This window comes from Salmo trutta, chromosome 5 (assembly GCF_901001165.1).
Source record: "Salmo trutta chromosome 5, fSalTru1.1, whole genome shotgun sequence".
Lineage (NCBI taxonomy): Eukaryota > Metazoa > Chordata > Actinopteri > Salmoniformes > Salmonidae > Salmo > Salmo trutta.
This window is the reverse complement of record NC_042961.1, coordinates 12,922,531-12,943,332: the sequence shown is the minus strand read 5'-3', so window position 1 is coordinate 12,943,332 and position 20,802 is coordinate 12,922,531. Positions and strand designations below refer to the sequence as shown.

The following is a 20,802-nucleotide window of genomic DNA, read 5'->3' as shown; positions in this document are numbered from 1 at the left end:
TCAGTCTCTCAGTCCCAGCTTTGATGCACCTGTACTGACCTCGCCTTTTGGATGATAGCGGGGTGAACAGGCCGTGGCTCGGGTGGTTGATAATCTTTTTGGCCTTCCTGTGACATCGGGTACTGTAGGTGTCCTGGAGGGAAGGCAGTGTACCCCCGGTGATGCGTTGGGCAGACCACACCACCCTCTGGAGAGCCCTGTGGTTGCGGGCGGTGCAGTTGCCGTACCAGGCAGTGATACAGCCCGACAGGATGCTCTCAATTGTGCATCTGTAAAAGTTTGTGAGGGTCTCAGGGGCTAAGCCACATTTCTTCAGACTCCTGAGGTTAAAGAGGCGCTGTTGTGCTTTCTTCACCACACTGCCTGTGTGGGTGGACCATTTCAGATTGTCAGTGATGTGTACGCCAAGGAACTTGAAGCTTTCCACCTTCTCCACTGCGGTCCCGTCGATGTTGATAGGGGCGTGCTCCCTCTGCTGTTTCCTGAAGTCCCCGATCAGCTCCTTCGTTTTGTTGACGTTGAGGAACACGTTATATTCCTGGCACCGCCCCGCCAGGGCCCTCACCTCCTCCCTGTAGACTGTCTCGTCATTGTTGGTAATCAGGCCTGCTACTGTTGTGTCGTCTGCAAACTTGATGATAATATAGTTACTGTCATTGAGATAGTGGCTTTCCTTCTTCCAGGGCCTGGGTTTTGACCCCTGTTGTAAATTCTGATTGTACCACTTGAATAAAAACGAAAATGTTGTGGACATTGAGATTTGATGAACAAATCGTCTCATTGAGAACATGACAGGACAGAGTTTTTGTGTGCTTTATTTCTTTCTCGTTTCTGTATGTCATGAAGATCTGTAGGCTAAAGTCTCCATTGTCCCATAACAACCTACAGAGCTAAGACAATGTTAGTATTTTGGTAAAGCAGACAGTATAGAATTAAACCAACTGAAAGCTATCATTCGGTACTGTATGTTACCCACCCACTACCAGAGGCTTAATCTTTCCCAAAATCACACATGCTAACCCAGTATCATCCAATCTCCTAGTCTGGCCCAAATAGGTTGTTTCATCCACCTCATCCCTTGGGCTTCCAATAGAAATACTCCTCTCAACAGTGTGATTCACCACATTCCTCATCCACAATGACCAGTAACTCCCACAGGGCGTCCTGATTCCTGACCCCTGGCCCCAACCTGCTCCTACTTCTGTCAAAACATCAAACATCATTAACCTTTGGTATTCTCTTTTTAAATTATGTTCCCTGTAAGTAATCTAATTTTGTTTTCCAATTTCAGGCTAGTCAGGGACTGTGAGTGTAGAAATAGTATTGTGAGTGTGAAATTTATGGGCCACATTCTTCAGAGTGAAGCAGGCTCTCTTGTGAAATATTTACAGACGTGTGCGGGGGAGTAAGTACAAGGATGTGTGAAACTTACTTTCTGTAGGCATTACTCCATTGCCAAGGGCCAGTTTGTCTGGCCATTAAAAACACCACCAGTTGGGGTCATTTGTTCGCTTATCTAATGCTTACATTTGTGCTTACCCAGGACATGTTATGTTGAGAAAAGAAAGCAAAATCCATTTTTCCCTTCAAGTCATGTCAAGACACTAGTATTGCATTTTACCACACATTATGCAACTCATGGTGATCCTGACTGGAGGATGAAGGAGGTATCTTTGCACATGTTTGCATATTAAGGTTTAAGTCTAATGAAACTGTGGCTAGGTTGTGGGGAACCAACCTGGATCAATCTCAGGATCGTTATATATTGATATTCTGTCATGTACTCAACCCCTCCACAACATTAACTACATTTGTGTTGATATCAAGAAAGCAAAAGTACTTTCATTTCAATAACAAATCATGGTGACATACCAAATGACATTGTCCTGCCGTCTTTTTCCAAAGAACACATACTGCGTGTTTCCATGGACCAATTCTAGCCAGTTAATCATTCTGAATGTTGACCTTTTCAGTAATTTATCTATAGAAAATGCATTGCTTTCCAGAGGTAATACTAAACAGAACATTGGATTAAGTTAAGGGCAATTCCATGGTAACAGAGTGACACTGAGACTCAGATTTTTCACTTCAAAATGTATGTCAAACAAAAACCAATGATTGCAAAGTTAAACAAACCATACAACTCTATGTGCAAATGACAGTTTCCACTGAAATGTTACAAAAACACATGGCAACAGAATGATGGTTTGTGCTGTTTGTTCTGTTATTCTCTTACCAAACTTTGCATTTGTACTGAACTTTACTGTACTTGACTATACTGTACTGAACTTACTGTACTTGACTATACTGTACTGAACTTTACTGTACTGTACTCTACTGTGATGTATTTTAATGTCAACTTGTGAAACATGGACGTAGACAATGATTGGTTCAGATTTGGTCGGGACTAACCAAATTTGGTCTTGTTTAGTGGTGGAACTCATTAAAATAATAGCCAGTGTGTTTAATAATACCCAAATATGCGAAGGAGGATATTACATATTTCTACCTTTGTGTACCTATTCAGGATACATCACCATGATGGATATTCATATCCATAATTATGCATTTCTGTGTAGTATAGTGGATTTGGCTATTTCAGCCACACCTGTTGCTGACAGGTGTATAAAATCAGCACACAGCCATGCAATCTCCTTAGGTAAACATTGGCAGTAGAATGGCCTTACTAAAGAGCTCAGTGACTTTCAACGTGGCACCATCATAGGATGCCACCTTTCCAACAAGTCAGTTTGTCAAATTTCTGCCCTGCTAGAGCTGCCCCGGTCAGCTGTAAGTGCTGTTATTGTGAAGTGAACGTCAAGGAGCAACAACAGCTCAGCCGCAAAGTGGTTGGCCACACAAGCTCACAGAACAGGAACACCGAGGGCTGAAGCGCGTAGTGTGTAAAAATCGTCTGTCCTCGGTTGCAACACTCGCTACCGAGTTCCAAACTTCCTCTGGAAGCAACGTCAGCACAAAAACTGTTTGTCAGTAGCTTCATGAAATGGGTTTCCATAGCATAGCAGCAGTGGTGGAAAAAGTACCCAATTGTCACGCTTGAGTGAAAGTAAAGATACCTAGAAAATGACTCAAGTGAAAGTCACCCAGTAAAATACTTCTTGAGTAAAAGTATTTGGTTTGAAATGTATTTGCTAAAATATACTTAAGTATCAATAAAAAAATATTCCTTATATTAAGCAAACCAGACCACACCATTTTCTTGTTTCGTTTTTTACGGACAGCCAGGGGCACACTCCAACATTCAGACAGCATAATTTACCAACAAAGCATGTGTGTTTAGTGAGTCCACCAAATCAGAGGCTCATCAGGCTCTAGCGACTCCTTGTGGCAGGCCGGGTGCCTGCAAGCTGACCACAGTCGTCAGTTGAATGGTGTTTCCTCTGACACATTGGTGCGACTTGCTTCCGGGTTAAGCGAGCAGGTGTTAAAAAGCAGCGCGGCTTGGCTGGTTATGTTTCGGAGGGCGCATGACTTGACCTTCGCCTTTCCTGAGCCTGTTGGGGAGTTGCAGCGATGAGACAAGATCATAACTACCAATTGGATATCACAAAATTGGGGAGAAAAGGGGGGTAAAATTACAAATACATTTATACTCAGTTTTCACAATTCCTGACATTTAATCCTAGTAAAAATTCCCTGTCTTAGCTCAGTTAGGATCACCACTTTATTTTAAGAATGTGAAATGGCAGAATAATAGTAGAGAATGATTGATTAATTTCAGCTTTTATTTCTTTCATCACATTCCCAGTGGGTCAGAAGTTTACATCCACTCAATTAGTATTTGGTAGCATTGCCTTTCAATTGTTTAACTTGGGTCAAATGTTTCGGGTAGCCTTCCACATGCTTCCCACAATAAGTTGGGTGAATTTTGACCCATTCCTCCTGACAGAGCTGGTGTAACTGAGTCAGGTTTGTTGGTCTCCTTGCTCACACATGCTTTTTCAGTTCTGCCCACAAATGTTCTACAGGATTGAGGTCAGGGCTTTGTGATGGCCACTCCAACACCTTGACTTTGTTGTCCTTAAGCCATTTTGCCACAACTTTGGAAGTATGCTTGGGATCATTGTCCATTTGGAAGACCCATTTGCGACCAAGCTTTAACTTCCTGACTGATGTCTTGAGATGTTGCATCAATATATCCGCATAATTTTCCTTTCTCGTGATGCCATCTATTTTGTGAAGTGCACCAGTCCCTCCTGCAGCAAAGCACTCTCACAATATGATGCTGCCACCCCGGTTGGGATGGTGTTCTCAGCTTGCAAGCCTCCCCCTTTTTCCTCCAAACATAACGATGGTCATTATGGCCAAAAAAGTTATATTTTTGTTTCATCAGACAGTGCAGTGCATATGCAAAATCTGGTAACAGAAATTGGGCGATTGGGGTGGGGTTTATACTTGCTTGCTATTGCTCGTACAGATGAATGTGGTACCTTCAGGCATCAGGTCTTAGCTGATTCCTTTAGATTTTCCCATGATGTCAAGCAAAGAGGCACTGAGTTTGAAGGTAGGCCTTGAAATACATCCACAGGTACACCTCCAATTGACTCAAATTATGTCAATTAGCCTATCATAATCTTCTAAAGCCATGACAACATTTTCTGGAATTTTCCAAGCTGTTTAGAGGCACAGTCAACTTTGTGTATGTAAACTTCTGACCCACTGGAATTGTGATACAGTGAATTAGAAGTGAAATAGTCTGTCTGTAAACAATTGTTGGAAAAATGACTTGTGTCATGCACAAAGTAGATGTCCTAACCGACTTGCCAAAACTATAGTTTGTTAACAAGAAATTTGTGGAGTGGTTGAAAAACAAGTTTTAATCTCCAACCTAAGTGTATGTAAACTTCTGACTTCAACTGTGTGTATAGATATAGACTAGGGTTTTATATATATATAGATGTGAAGTACAGATACCCCAAAAACTACTTAAGTAGTACTTTGAAGTATTTTACACCAATGCTAAGCAGCCGCACACAAGCCTAAGATCACCAGGTGCAATGCCAATCATCGGCTGGAGTGGTGTAAAGCTCAACCCCATTTGACTCTGGAGCAGTGGAAACACGTTCTCTGGAGTGATTAATCACACTTCACCATCTGGCAGTGCGACGGACTAATCTGGGTTTGGCAGATGGCAGGAGAACACTACCTGCCCGAATGCATAGTGCCAACTGTAAAGTTTGGTGGAGGAGGAAAATTGGTCTGTGACTGTTTTTCATGGTTTGGCCTTGGCCCCTTATTTCCAGTGAAGGGAAACCTTAACGCTACAGCATACAATGACATTCTAGACAATTCTGTGCTTCCAACTTTGTGGCAACAGTTTGAGGAAGGCCCTTTCCTGTTTCAGCATCATGACCCCATGCACAAAGCGAGGTCCATACAGAAATGGTTTTTCAAGATTGGTGTGGAAGAACTTGACTGACCTGCACACAGCCCTGACATCAACCCCATCAAACACCTTTGGGATGAATTGGAACGCCGACTGCAAGCCAGGCCTAATCGTCCAACATCAGTCCCTGACCTCACTAAGCTCCTCTGGCTGAATGGAAGCAAGTCCCTGCAGCAATGTTCCAACATCTATTGGAAAGCCTTCCCAGAATAGTGGAGGCTGTTGTAGCAGCAAAGAAGGGACCAACTCCATATTAATGCCTATGATTTTGGAATGAGATGTTCGCCGAGCAGGTGTCCACATACTTTTGGTCATGTAGTGTATTTTTTTTTGTTTTGGTCACATAAAAAAGAGGGATATTTTACTAAAATTCTGTTACCAGATTTTGCATATGCACTGTTCTTCCAGTAAATGTGTTTTGTAAAATGTTCAGTGGAAATTGTTAAAAGTAGTCCTTGTGCATAGAATTGTATGGTTTGTTTAACTTTGCAATCATTGGTTTGCTTGACAAAGATTTTGAAGTGAAAAATCGGAGTCTCGGTGTCACTCTGTTGCTGTGGAATTGCCCCTAACCATAACATCATTCTTGTCATTACACGAAGGCCAATATGTATCACTGTACACCAGTGCTGTGGTGCTCCTGACCCAGTTTCTCTGAAAATGTGGTAAATCTATCAAGAAAACAGAGAAACGCATCATTACCAGCTTTGCATCAACTGCCTTAAATGACGGATGAATATGTGAATGCACTGCGGAGAATAACTATGTATTTTACATGAACAGAAAAGCCACAGGCCAGGCAAATGGGTGTGCAGATGTTTCTGTATCATAAACAAAGTATTGTATTCACTGTGGTTAGGAAACTGTTCCGTGCCATATTTTACAGTACCAGAAGCAGAGGTGTGCTCTGCCAGATATGTCAGTAATTTCTCTTGTAGCTAACATTTCTAATGCCAGCCTTATGATACCATATTAATGCAGGAGGAGACATTGTCTGTCAAAAGTGTGAATATCCCAAAAAGATGGATCTCCCATCATGGTAGTATAGCACTGAGACCTTATAAACAAAGTTCAGCAATTTGTTAGGAAGCTGTATCTAATTATAAGGTTTATCAAGAATGACTGTCTGCCTCTGCCTGTCTATCTCTGTCTCTGCCTGTATCTCTGCCTCTGCCTGTATCTCTGCCTCTGTTTCTCTGTCTGCCTCTGCCTCTGTCTATCTCTGCCTTTATCTCTGCCTCTGTATCTCTGTCTGCCTCTGCCCTTGCCTCTGTCTGTCTTTCTAAATCCAAAAATGAGAGATACTTTTGGGGATTTAGTCCTGTTATCCACACATTCCCAGGACATTAGTTAACCCGAGCGTGATTTGGCTCTGTGAATGTTATATAGTACTGTATATTTAACAGTTGGTGGTTTCATGAATTGTTCCTTTTTCCTCTCCTCTACAGCGGCAACTGAGGGAAGAGTCAATGGTGGCGAGGATTTCTTTCAGAAGGTAAGTCTCCAGTCTGTATTATTGGATTGTGTTTGGAACTCCAGAGGAGAACTTTCAGGTGGTGATATTAGAGAAAGTGTCAGGTGTTCCCCTAATAGGGTCCTGATAACAGAAAGAAGACTTTCAGATAAGTTAGTATTATTTTTTGTTGGAACAATTGTACCTGATATTATCGTGGACCTTACACTAGTCAGGCTTGTGCTTGACAGGCTGAGGCTGCACATTCGATAGACCAAAGATGGACCACTCTCCACAATTAGGGCATGTACAGACTAGAGGTCGACCGATTATGATTTTTCGCCGCCGATACCACTACCGATTATTGGAGGACCAAAAAAGCCGATAATCGGCCCATTTTTTTTACATTTTTTTATTTGTAATAATGACAATTACAAAAATACTGAAAGAACACTTATTTTAACTTAATATAATACATCAATAAAATCAGTTTAGCCTCAAATAAATAATGAAACATGTTCAATTTGGTTTAAATAATGCAAAAACAAAGTGTTGGAGAAGAAAGTAAAAGTGCAATATGTGCCATGTAAAAAAGCTAACGTTTAAGTTCCTTGCTCAGAACATGAGAACATATGAAAGCTGGTGGTTTTAACATGAGTCTTCAATTTACCCAGGAAAGAAGTTTTAGGTTGTAGTTATTATAGGAATTATAGGACTATTTCTCTCTATACGATTTGTATTTCATATACCTTTGACTATTGGATGTTCTTATCGGCACTTTAGTATTGCCAGTGTAACAGTATAGCTTCCGTCCCTCTCCTCGCTCCTACCTGGGCTCGAACCAGGAACACATCGACAACAGCCACCCTCGAAGCAGCGTTACCCATGCAGAGCAAGAGGAACAACTACTCCAAGTTTCAGAGCGAGTGACGTTTGAAACGCTTTCACATCGGTTACACCAGCCTAATCTTGGGAGTTGATAGGCTTGAAGTCATAAACAGCGCAATGCTTGAAGAATTGCGAAGCGCTGCTGGCCAAACGCACGAAAGTGCTGTTTGAATGAATGCTTACGAGCCTGCTGGTGCCTACCACCGCTCAGTCAGACTGCTCTATCAAATATCAAATCATAGACTTAATTATAACATAATAAACACACAGAAATACGAGCCTTAGGTCATTAATATGGTCGAATCCGGAAACTATCATCTCTAAAACAAAACGATTATTTTTTCAGTGAAATACAGAACCGTTCCGTATTTTATCTAACGGGTGGCATCCCTAAGTCTAAATATTCCTGTTACATTGCACAACCTTCAATGTTATGTCATAATTACGTAAAATTCTGGCAAATTAGTTCGCAACGAGCCAGGCGGCCCAAACTGTTGCATATACCCTGACTCTGCGTGCAATGAACGTAAGAGAACTGACACAATTTCACCTGGTTAATATTGCCTGCTAACCTGGATTTCTTTTAGCTAAATATGTAGGTTAAAAAATATATACTTCTGTGTATTTATTTGAAGAAAGGCATTGATGTTTATGGTTAGGTACAGTCGTGCAACAATTGTGCTTTTTTCGCAAATGCGCTTTTGTTAAATCATCCCCCATTTGGCGAAGTTGGCTGTCTTTGTTAGGAAGAAATAGTCTTCACACAGTTCGCAACGAGCCAGGCGTCCCAAACTGCTGCATATACCCTGACTCTGTTGCAAGAGGTGACACATTTTCCCTAGTTAAAATAAATTCATGTTAGCAGGCAATATTAACTAAATATGCAGGTTTAAAAATATATACTTGTGTATTGATTTTAAGAAAGACATTGATGTTTATGGTTAGGTACACGTTGGAGCAACGACAGTCCTTTTTCGCGAATGCGCACCGCATCGATTATATGCAATGCAGGACAGGCTAGATAAACTAGTAATATCATCAACCATGTGTAGTTAACTAGTGATTATGATTGATTGTTTTTATAAGATAAGTTTAATGCTAGCTAGCAACTTACCTTGGCTTCTTACTGCATTCGCGTAACAGGCAGGCTCCTCGTGGAGTGCAAGGTAAAGCAGGTGGTTAGAGCGTTGGACTAGTTAACCGTAAGGTTGCAAGATTGAATCCCCAAGCTGACAAGGTAAAAATCTGTCGTTCTGCCCCTGAACAAGGCAGTTAACCCACCATTCCTAGGCCGTCATTGAAAATAAGAATGTGTTCTTAACTGACTTGCCTAGTTAAAAAATATTAAATTTAAAAAATAAAATAAATAAAAAACTTTTTTTTTTAAATTCGGCAAATCGGTGGCCAAAAATACCGATTACCGATTGTTATGAAAACTTGAAATCGGCCATAATTAATCTACCATTCCGTTTAATCGGTCGACCTCTAGTACAGACAGAGACAGATGCAATACGCATTCATACACAATACACATTCATCTGTTTTGTTGTCATACTTTGTTAGCATTAAATATTTTCCTGTTTTTCTAAGACTCAGTTTAGTTTGTACTAGTCTGCTCTATGCTATTGCATAGGAACTTAAGTAATTGCCTGAAAGAAAATGGAAAAGTGAATACACTGCTCCTGTCTAAAGTGCTGTTTCCTGAAGTGTTTGAACTCCCTCCACATAGTATGTTAATGGACTTTAATTAACTAAGTGATGGACATTCGTTTATTTTAGCATTCTTTGTCTATTTTCCATCTCTGGTTTTGAGGCAAGTTTATTTAAATGTCAAAGCAGGAGGCAATTTAACTGTCCCTACAGCCATTTCAAAACCAAGAATGCAAACCATGCGTCATCCCATAATTGTTTTTACCATAAATTCTAGACATGTTTTGTCTCTGTAAATATGAAGCTCAGTCAATTAAACTTATCTGACATAAATGTAGGTGTTGCTTTGGCTTGCCAATCATGCTTTTCCAAAGCCACTGCCCTGTCTTCACAGTTCACATGCAATCCTCCCTACGCCAACTTTCCATTCCAATGGATGCTTGTCAGAAGTTAAAAGACTAGTAACACAGACAGTGACGTTTTTATTGAAGAATTTCCGTTCAAATGGGTCTGTAATTTTCCTCCGATAGCATGACAACCACATAGACCCAATTAATGTCAGTAAAATAAACATTGTAGAGATCTGGAACGCTTTATTGTAAAGAAAATGTATGAGGTTTGTGTGGACTACCTTGAAGTCGATGAAAATGTAAAGTGTAACTTGACCCTTTCCTTCCTCAAACACACCCATGTACCACACACAAATTTATGAAGTTCCTCATATGTCATACACAATGATTCTCTCTCTCTCCCCTCCACTACACACACACACACACACACACACACACACACACACACACACACACACACATCCACATCGTCTTTTTGAGTTAAGCAGTTTGCAAAGAAAAAAACTAAACACTTGCAGGGATTTGCCTGTGGTAGATCACTCTCTTACTCACTGTCTGTTCGTCTTCCGTTCTGTCCAGGCCAGCTTTCAGACCCCCCCCCCCCCTTCTCTACCTCTCATGCTGGGTCCAAGCATTGTTTCCCACTCAGATCACTGTATTAAATCATTTGTAATGTATTGTTATATGGATCTTTGGTGTATTTGACTGATGGACAACATGCTTAATGTGTAGGCTATTATATAATCTCTCATTGACAGATTATGTGTGTAAAACAGGAATTGACAGACTGTGAGAATTTTACTTTTGGGTAACCAAGATGAGCTATAATAAAATGTGAAACTGCATTAAAAAATATATATTTTCCCCTTATTTTACCAGGTAAGTTACTGAGAACACATTCTCATTTACAGCAACGACCAGGGGAATAGTTACATGGTAGAGGAGGGGGATAAATGAGCCAATTAGAAACTGGGGATAATTAGGGGGCCATGATTGTATGAGGGTCAGATTAGGAATTTAGCCAGGACACCGGGGTTAACACCCCTACTCTTACGATAAGTGCTATGGGATCTTTACTGACCACTGATTTCCCTATCTGAAAGACGGGTGACATTTTAACTCAAAGACCATGTACCATTGAACAGTTCAACAGGCTATTAGGCCATCCAATTTCGGACCGTGAAGAGTTGGAATGGTAGACTATGGACCACAGAACTTTAGTGGAGGCTTTTGTCAAATGTCTTTCAGTGCTGAGCCAGTCCCTCCCTCTTTATCCCTCGCCTGTGGTTCTGTAAACAACGCCAGCTTGATATACGAGCACTGATTCACTGTGATCTGAGGCCAAGAGGATTCTACTTAGTTAGTTTAGGAGTACAACACTGCCCTGTAGTTTTGTGCTGCTAAGCTAGTGTGAAAGGAAACTATTTAGATACTTTTTGTAGAAACTAGAGGGATAGAGAGAGGTAGAAATAGGAGAAAAGGTAAAATGAGTCATCACATTGCAGTGAAGCAATCAGTGATGACTTTGTGAGGTGTCCATTGCAGCAATCCAATAGCCATCTAAATTGGTTCGTTCCTCTGTAGATACCTTTTTATGTTGTAACAAGTGGAAAGAGTACTGAAATATCCTACTCCACTAGAAGTACTGTTACTGTTGGAGCTAGGAACACAAGCATTTCGCTACACCCACAATAACATCTCCTAAAAATGTGTATGTGACCAATAAAATTTGATTTGATTTGTTACTTTAATGATATTTTACTCAAGCAAACTACTAGTGTAAAAGAAACTACTCAAGTAAAAGTACCAAGAAGCTCATTTAAAAAGTACTCAGAGTAAAAGTAATTTTGTAACTTTTAAAATAAAAACATTGACCTTTATAGCTAATTTTGCTAAGGTTACCTGAACGTTGTTACACATGATATTTTCCATGCAATAAATTGAAAAAATAAGAGAAAAGTAATGTACCGGTATGAAGTTCATTTTATTGTTTGAGTTGCAAAAAGGCACATCTGTATAGAAAAAAACTGGATTTGTCAATACTATTAATATTTGAAAATAAATAATGTATTGATGATTATAAGCAATACAAAATAAAGTACATAAACAAAAAATCACCCATTTATGCTCTTCACTCACTCACTTCCCCTTTCACTCACTCACCCATACAAAGGTCAAATGCGGAGTGCTGCGACACACTGGACATACCTAAAGGATTTGATGTCAAATTAGCTCTGAAGGTAATAACAGAACATCATGGAAATCAAAATGTTTGCGTAAACCCCCCTGAAATAGAGAAGGGGCTATCTATGTTGGGGTCTATAGATATTGTATTAGATTGATTGATGAACTATATATAGGCTACGTACAGAGTACATTAGGTGATGTAGTGTTCCTTGAGCAAAAACAAAGGCGTTATGTTCGAACGCCTTCACGTTTCTCTGAACTTGCTGTTCAGTTTCACCAGGCGCTGATTTTGTGAATCGAGTTTATCCTGGCTCGCTTTGCAATGAAGAGCAGTCCAACACAGCCATAAAGACACTCACGGGCATCAGAGGCAGGCAGGCCTGTGTTCAGTTTGAGGGACAGCTTCTTTATGTGTGGAAAGGAATGAAGCAAGTCCATCTTGTCTGACACACATGCAAGGTACCCATCCAGCTCCTCTGTACCTTGTGACCTTCTCAGCACCTTCTTCATCAGATGAATGCTGCCTCTGAATACTTCAGATGGACCAAATCTGTATAGTGTCAAATACACATAGAATATTTCAAATAATTCAGCTTTATGTGGCAACTTAGTTAATCATATCACTGACGTTATAATTTCCCAAACAGACTTTCCATACTTGTTATTCCCAGTTACTGTGACTAGAGTGACTTTGTCAGTTGTTCTCAGACCTAAAAAGTCCATGTCCATGTCTATCTGTACCTATTGTGTACACTCACACAGGTATATTATGCACAGTTAGACTTACTGAGTCTCTGGCTTTTAGATGAACAGTATTTTAATTTACACAGACAAAATAGCTACGGTACATAGCAAAAAATCCTAGGATTCTCTAAATACTGTATGTCATGACAAAGCAAGCCAACGTTAAATAGCTAGCTAGCTACCTCACTTATGGATGTTAGACTAATGTTGGTAGCTAGCCCAGATGACTTACATGGCTAGCTAGCTAGCCACCACCACACCTAGTGATATCGACGTGCTAGCCATAACGGCTATCATCATCAGGTGGTGGTTAGCCATGTAGCTACCTTAACTGCAAGGATAGTTTGCAAATGTTAGCATGCTAGACAACTAGGCTAACAGTAACGTATTGCAGCGACCCTGATTTAGTGCTTTTGTGGCAGAGTAGTTGGCGCGCTGGGTTTGGTGCAAGAAGGTTGAGGGTTCGAGCTGCACTCCATGCCTGTTTCAATACTATACATTGGTGTCGGAAGTGATCGGACCTCGCATCCACGACAGTGCGTGTGCTTGACCGGTGAGCGTGTTCCTGCAAGACTGTGTCCTGTGAGGTCTATTTTTTTATTTTTTTTTATTTCACCGTTATTTAACCAGGTAGGCTAGTTGAGAACAAGTTTTCATTTGCAACTGCGACCTGGCCAAGATAAAGCGTAGCAATTCGACACATACAACAACACAGAGTTACACATGGAATAAACAAAACATACAGTCAATAATACAGTAGAACAAAAGAAAACAAAGTCTATATACAGTGAGTGCAAATGAGGTAAGGTGGTGAAGTAATTACAATGTAGCAATTAAACACTGGAATGGTAGATGTGCAGAAGATGAATGTGCAAGTAGAGATACTGGGGTGCAAAGGAGCAAGATAAATAAATAAATACAGTATGGGGATGAGGTAGGTAGATAGATGGGCTGTTTACAGATGGGCTATGTACAGGTGCAGTGATCTGTGAGCTGCTCTGACAGCTGGTGCTTAAAGCTAGTGAGGGAGATATGAGTCTCCAGTTTCAGAGGTTTTGCAGTTCGTTCCAGTCATTGGCAGCAGAGAACTGGAAGGAAAGGCAGCCAAAGGAGGAATTGGCTTTGGGGGTGACCAGTGAGATATACCTGCTGGAGCGCATGCTACGAGTGGGTGCTGCTATGGTGACCAGTGAGCTGAGATAAGGCGGGGCTTTACCTAGCAGAGACTTGTAGATAACCTGTAGCCAGTGGGTTTGGCGACGAGTATGAAGCGAGGGCCAACCAACGAGAGCGTACAGGTCGCAATAGTGGGTAGTGTATGGGGCTTAGATGACAAAACGGATGGCACTGTGATAGACTGCATCCAGTTTGTTGAGTAGAGTGTTGGAGGCTATTTTATAGGTGACATCACCGAAGTCGAGGATCGGTAGGATGGTCAGTTTTACGAGGGTGTGTTTGGCAGCATGAGTGAAGGATGCTTTGTTGCGATACAGGAAGCCCGATTCTAGATTTCATTTTGCATTGGAGATGCTTAATGTGAGTCTGGAAGGAGAGTTTACAGTCTAACCAGACACCCAGGTATTTGTAGTTGTCCACGTATTCTAAGTAAGAGCCGTCCAGAGTAGTGATGCTGGACGGGCGAGCAGGTGCGGGAAGTGATCGATTGAATAGCATGTATTTAGTTTTACCTGCGTTTAAGAGCAGTTGGAGGCCACGGAAGGAGAGTTGTATGGCATTGAAGCTCGTCTGGAGGTTGTTAACACAGTGTCCAAAGAGGGGCCAGAAGTTTACAGAATGGTGTCGTCTGCGTAGAGGTGGATCAGAAAATCACCAGCAGCAAGAGCAACATCATTGATGTATACAGAGAAGAGAGTCGGCCCGAGAATTTAACCCTGTGGCACACCCATAGAGACTGCCAGAGGTCCGTACAACAGGCCCTCCGATTTGACACACTGAACTCTATCAGAGAAGTAGTTGGTAAACCAGGCGAGGCAATCATTTGAGAAACCAAGGCTGTCGAGTCTGCCAATAAGAATGTGGTGATTGACAGAGTCGAAAGCCTTGGCCAGGTCGATGAATACGGCACAGTAATGTCTCTTATCGATGGCGGTTATGATGTCGTTTAGGACCTTGAGCGTGGCTGAGGTGCACCCATGACCAGCTCTGAAACTAGATTGCATAGCGGAGAAGGTACGGTGGGATTCGAAATGGTCGGTAATCTTTGTTAACTTGGCTTTCGAAGACCTTAGAGAGTCAGGGTAGGATAGATATAGGTCTGTAGTAGTTTGGGTCTAGAGTGTCACCCCCTTTGAAGAGGGGGATGACCGCGGCAGCTTTCCAATCTTTGGGAATCTCAGACAATACGAAAGAGGTTGAACAGGCTAGTAATAGGGGTTGCAACAATTTTGGCAGATCATTTTAGAAAGAAAGGGTCCAGATTGTCTATCCTGGCTGATTTGTATGGGTCCAGATTTTGCAGCTCTTTCAGAACATCAGCTATCTGGATTTGGGTGAAGGAGATGGTGGGGGCTTTGGCAGGTTGCTGTGGAGGGTGCCAGGCAGTTGACCGGGGTAGGGGTAGCCAGGTGGAAAGCATGGCCAGCCGTAGAGAAATGCTTATTGAAATTCTCAATTATAGTGGATTTGTCAGTGGTGACAGTGTTTCCTAGCCTCAGAGCAGTGGGCAGCTGGGAGGAGGTGCTCTTATTCTCCATGGACTTTACAGTGTCCCAGAACTTTTTTGAGTTAGTACTACAGGATGCAAATTTCTGTTTGAAAAAGCTAGCCTTGGCTTTTCTAACTGCCTGTGTATATTTGTTCCTAACTTCCCTGAAAAGTTGCATATCACGGGGGCTATTTGATGCTAATGCAGAACGCCACAGGATGTTTTTGTGCTGGTCAAGGGCAGACAGGTCTGGAGTGAACCAAGGGCTATATCTGTTCCTGGTTCTACATTTCTTGAATGGGGCATGCTTATTTAAGATGGTGAGGAAGGCACTTTTAAAGAATAGCCAGGCATCATCTACTGACGGGATGAGGTCAATGTCATTCCAGGATACCCCGGCCAGGTCGATTAGAAAGGCCTGCTTGCAGAAGTGTTTTAGGGAGTGTTTGACAGGGAAACGGGTGGTGGTCGTTTGGTCGCATTCCCATTACGGATGCAGGCAATGAGGCAGTGATCGCTGAGGTCTTGATTGAAAACAGCAGAGGTGTATTTGGAGGGCGAGTTAGTTAGGATGACATCTATGAGGGTGCCCGTGTTTACGGATTTGGGGTTGTATCTGGTAGGTTCATTGATAATTTGTGTGAGATTGAGGGCATCAAGCTTAGATTGTAGGATGACCCGGGTGTTAAGCATGTCCCAGTTTAGGTCACCTAGTAGCACGAGCTCAGAAGATAGATGGGAGGCAATCAATTCACATATGGTATCGAGGGCACAGCTGGGGCAGAGGGAGGTCTATAGCAAGCGGCAACAGTGAGAGACTTGTTTCTGGAAAGGTGAATTTTTAGAAGTAGAAGCTCAAATTGTTTGGGTACAGACTTGGAGAGTAATACAGAACTCTGCAGGCAATCTTTGCAGTAGATTGCAACACCGGCCCCTTTGACAGTTCTATCTTGGCGGAAAATGTTATAGTTAGCGTTGGAGATTTCAGGGTTTTTGGTGGTTTTCCTAAGCCAGGATTCAGACACGGCTAAGACATCCGGGTTGGCAGAGTGTGCTAAAGCAGTGAGTAAAAAATACTTAGGGAGTAGGCTTCTAATGTTAACATGCATGAAACCAAGGCTTTTACGGTTACAGAACTCAACAAATGAGAGCACCTGGGGAGTGGGAGTGGAGCTAGGCACTGCAGGACCTGGATTAACCTCTACATCACCAGAGGAACAGAGGAGAAGTAGGATAAGGGTACGGCTAAAGGCTATACGAACTGGGCGTCTAGCACGTTTGGAACAGAGAGTAAAAGGAGCAGGTTTCTGGACACGATAGCATAGATTCAAGGCATAGTGTACAGACAAAGGTAAGGTAGGATGTGAGTACATTGGAGGTAAACCTAGGCATTGAGTAATGATGAGAGAGATATAGTCTCTAGAGACGTTTAAACCAGGTGATGTCATCGCATATGTAGGAGGTGGAACAACATGGTTGGTTAAGGCATATTGAGCAGGGTTAGAGGCTCTACAGTGAAATAAGACAGTAATCACTAACCAGGACAGTAATGGACGAGGCATATTGATATTAGAGAGAGGCATGCGTAGCCAAGTGAACATACGGGTCCAGTGATTGGTTGGGCTGACTGGGGACACGGCGATTCAGACAGTTAGCAGGCCGATGCTAACAACCTAGCAGTTAGCAGACCGGGGCTGGCAAGCTAGCAGTTAGCAGACCGGGTTAGCAAGCAAGCAGTTGGCTGACCGGGGCTAGCAGTTAGCAGACCGGGGCAGGCAAGCTAGCAGTTAGCAGACCGGGGCTAGCAAGTTAGCCTTTGGGGGACGTTGCGATGGGGGTAAGTCTGTTTTTGCCTCTTCGTGCGGTGACGTCGATAGACCAGTCGTGGAATTATTAGGGTTCCAAGTAGCTCTAGATAGCTAGCAGGCCGGTTAGCAGAATGGGCCTTCAGCAGACGTCGCGCCTGAGGGGCCTGTTGCAATCCTCGGGCAGATTATGTCGGTATTCCAGTCGTAGAGGATCGGCGGGGTTCCGTCCCACGTACCGGCAGTAGAAGGGGTCCGGATATTGTAGCCCAGGAGTGGGCTTTGGTGGTAGCACAGGAGCCCTGGCCGAGCTAGCTTCAGGCTAATTGGTGCTTTCTCCGGGATGGAAACGCTAGCGTGAAGGTAGTTGTGTAGCGACCCTGGTTTATAAGCACACATTTGAGCATGCTTTTGTGGAACCTGCCGATGGCGCGCTGGGCTTCGGGATTGAAGGTTGAGGGGTCGAGCCACACTCCCTGCCTGTTTCATTACAGCAGTGGTTCCAAAACTTTTTATAGTCCCGTACCCCTTCAAACATTCAACTTCCAGCTGCGTACACCCTCTAGCACAGGGTCAGCGCACTCTCAAATGTTTATTAAACCCATAAATTAGTGTGAGTTTTTGTCACAACCCTGCTCGTGGGAAGTGATGAAGAGTTCTTATAGGACCAGGGCACAAATAATAATAATCAATGCTCTTTATTTAACCATCTTACATATAAAACCTTATTTATTAATCAAAAATTCTGAGTAACTCACCACAGGTTAATGAGAAGGGTGTGCTTGAAAGGATGCACATCACTCTGCAATGTTGGGTTGTATTGGAGAGTGTCTCAGTCTTAAATTTTGCACACACTGTCTGTGCCTGTATTTAGTTTTCATGCTAGTGAGGGTCAAGAATCCTCTCTCACATATGTAACAGTTTTGCTTCCGTCCCTCTCCTCGCCCCTACCTGGGCTCGAACCAGGGACCCTCTGCACACATTGACAGCAGTCACCCTCGAAGCACCGTTACCCATCGCTCCACAAAATCCGTCACCGATTGAAGTGCTATTAGCGCGCACCCCGCTAACTAGCTAGCCATTTCACACCGGCTACACAGGTACGTGGTTGCAAAGGGCATCAGTGTCTTAACAGCGCGATTTGCCAAGGCAGGATACTCTAAGCGCAGCCCAATCCAGAAATCTGGCAGTTTCCTCCCTTTCACGATATGTCTCAAACTAAACTAAGTTCTTTCTGACTTTTTGAAAATCTTTCGACCATCATCATTCAGTTTGTATGCACAGCTTGATTTGATTGACCCTGTATTGGCACAATGTGTGAAATTTGGATTTGATTGGGCAATGATTAAACAACAAGTTTTTTTTCTGGCTCCACGGGACTAGCAATCTTTCCATGCCCTCATAATCATCTATTATGGATAGCCTCCAAAATTGTACTCGGTAACGGATGATTTTAAAAAAGTAGCGAAATACAATGCTCCATTCAAAACATACTCAAGTAAAAGTTAAATTACTTACTTTGAAAAATACTTAAAGTACTAACATTCTGAAACTCAATGACTGTAATGAGATTATTTGGATAATCTATGGTTTTAAACAGTAGAAGATATTGTGCAGTAGCTCTTAATTTTGAACTATGCACATATTAGTTGAGCGACTTAAGGTAAATGTCTTCTCCCCAAACATAATGGAGCTTGTGAGAGTTAGCACATGGATTGTTGGCACGCGTTCAATTCATCCGATCAGTCTCATTGGATGAAACCCGTGGATGGATCACTAACTAAGACCCTCTGCTCTCAGTTCTCCTGTTTCAACAGAAGCTATCTCTCAATTCCCGCCCACATCCCTTTACCTTCCTAAACCCTCTCTGTCGCTCTCTAACACACACATACACACACACAATCTGAATCCACAGCTGCACCAATGCGATACAGGAAGAAAGTCCACTTCATCCGTGTTGATTGCTATCGTGCCATACACACACATGTATAAACTCACGTGCACCGAGCACATGTGGCTGTTTTATGACATTGCCATAATGACATTCTGTTCAATTTGGGTTACAGTACAGTACACCTCCTGCAAGATCCAATCATCATAATTTGTTATGAAACTGATTATAACGCTAAACCTATGCATTATTTGAAAAGGGTGCGGTAGTAGAAAGACTAAAGAGTGGAACATTAAATGTATAGTTAACCTAATTTGTGCAAATATCTGACCCATTTGAGAGGTATTTGCTGGCGCCTTCATAAAAATAAACGCCATCCACCCTTAAAATGGTGTGTGGTCTGTCTGAAATCACTCCCATCTGTATGGCCTTGCCAAGAACAGCAACTATGAAAAGTTCCTGAACAAGACCCTATAGAGAGAAATAAATGGAATGGGCCGTAAAGTTTGGACTTTGGAAACGAATATAATTGCATATACCTCTATAAACACACGGTTGTCTGTTTCATCACAATTTCAATCATTTGACATCACTTTCATCGGGTTCTGCACTGCTTTGTATTATCTGGCTTTCCAAACATGCCAGGCCTTTACTGAGGCATACATTTCCTGATTGGACGCAACAACGGGCAGTGGTCATCTCATAACTATTGTGTTGCCTTGCATGTTGCTATGCGACATTATACAATTCCTGTATCCATTTTATCATGTTATATCATACGGTATCTGATCATAGCCCATTCCCTGGCTATTCCTGGATTGTGTGTAGTTTTGCCAATGTCAATATTTTGGTAGAAATGCATTACATATGTACTGGTGTAGCTGAAGAACTTAAAAGTGCCACATGGAGTAAAAAGACGAGTTGGGTTTCTTCACCGGGACAATCATTTTGTGGAATTAAGATGAATACCTTGGTGACAAAAAGCAGAAACCCCATGAGACTGATACAATTGGGGAGGGAAAGGTCCAAATGGGGGAGGGGATCGGAGACGAAATTCCTGAACAACATGAAGAACAAAATGTTCTAGAGATGTGTTTTAGTTATACAGTTGAGTGGTAGCACGTGTTTATAGAAGGAAAGTCTACGGGGGGTTCATATAAAATGTACAATAAGATGCTAACTTGTGTATCATGATGAAGACAATGTGCTAGAAAGTGGGAGAGAAACAGAGATAAATCTCTGATGCAAATCTTGGATTTGGATATCCCTGGGGCTAGATTTTCCAGTGTAAAATGGTACAACGGAGTCCACGATTATTAGAGGTCAACTGTATACCATGTCGTCCTCATAGTTGGAAGCAAAACATAGTTTCCACAAAGTCCTAGCATGTTAGAATCCGGTAAATTACTATCTGTCCGATTCAGAAAACAAACTGCTCTATTCTGTTCGTTAGGAAGGAAATACATCCAAAATTATGTTTATTTTCCCTTCACCCAAAAGCCTACCTTCCTGGATCTCTATTTTATTGGTATTATCCTGTGAAATGGTTAGAAGTGCCACAGCCAAGAGCTTTCATGAGAACTCCAGCTTGGCAGGGGCTTTTCCTGCTATTGGATGAAGATAATACCCAAGACCAGTAACATGAGCCAAGGTCTTTAGTGAGAAAGGGAAAAATGCAACTCAACAAGACACATTTGTTATACTGCAGGAATGTGATTTATATTGTGGAAGCGTTTTTTTGGCTGCCAATACTGTAGTGGAT

General features: G+C 42.2%; 1 protein-coding gene across 8 annotated transcripts in view; it reads left to right on the top strand.

The window, feature by feature from the left end:
* LOC115193683 (protein bicaudal C homolog 1) overlaps window positions 1–20,802 on the top strand; it is an 83,297-nt gene that overhangs the window by 22,454 nt on the left and 40,041 nt on the right. For all 8 annotated transcript variants that reach the window (XM_029752584.1, XM_029752583.1, XM_029752579.1 and 5 more), the window contains exon 2: window positions 6,856–6,902. In XM_029752584.1, coding sequence (XP_029608444.1) covers window positions 6,856–6,902 — 47 coding nt within the window. The remainder of the gene's footprint in view (window positions 1–6,855; window positions 6,903–20,802) is intronic.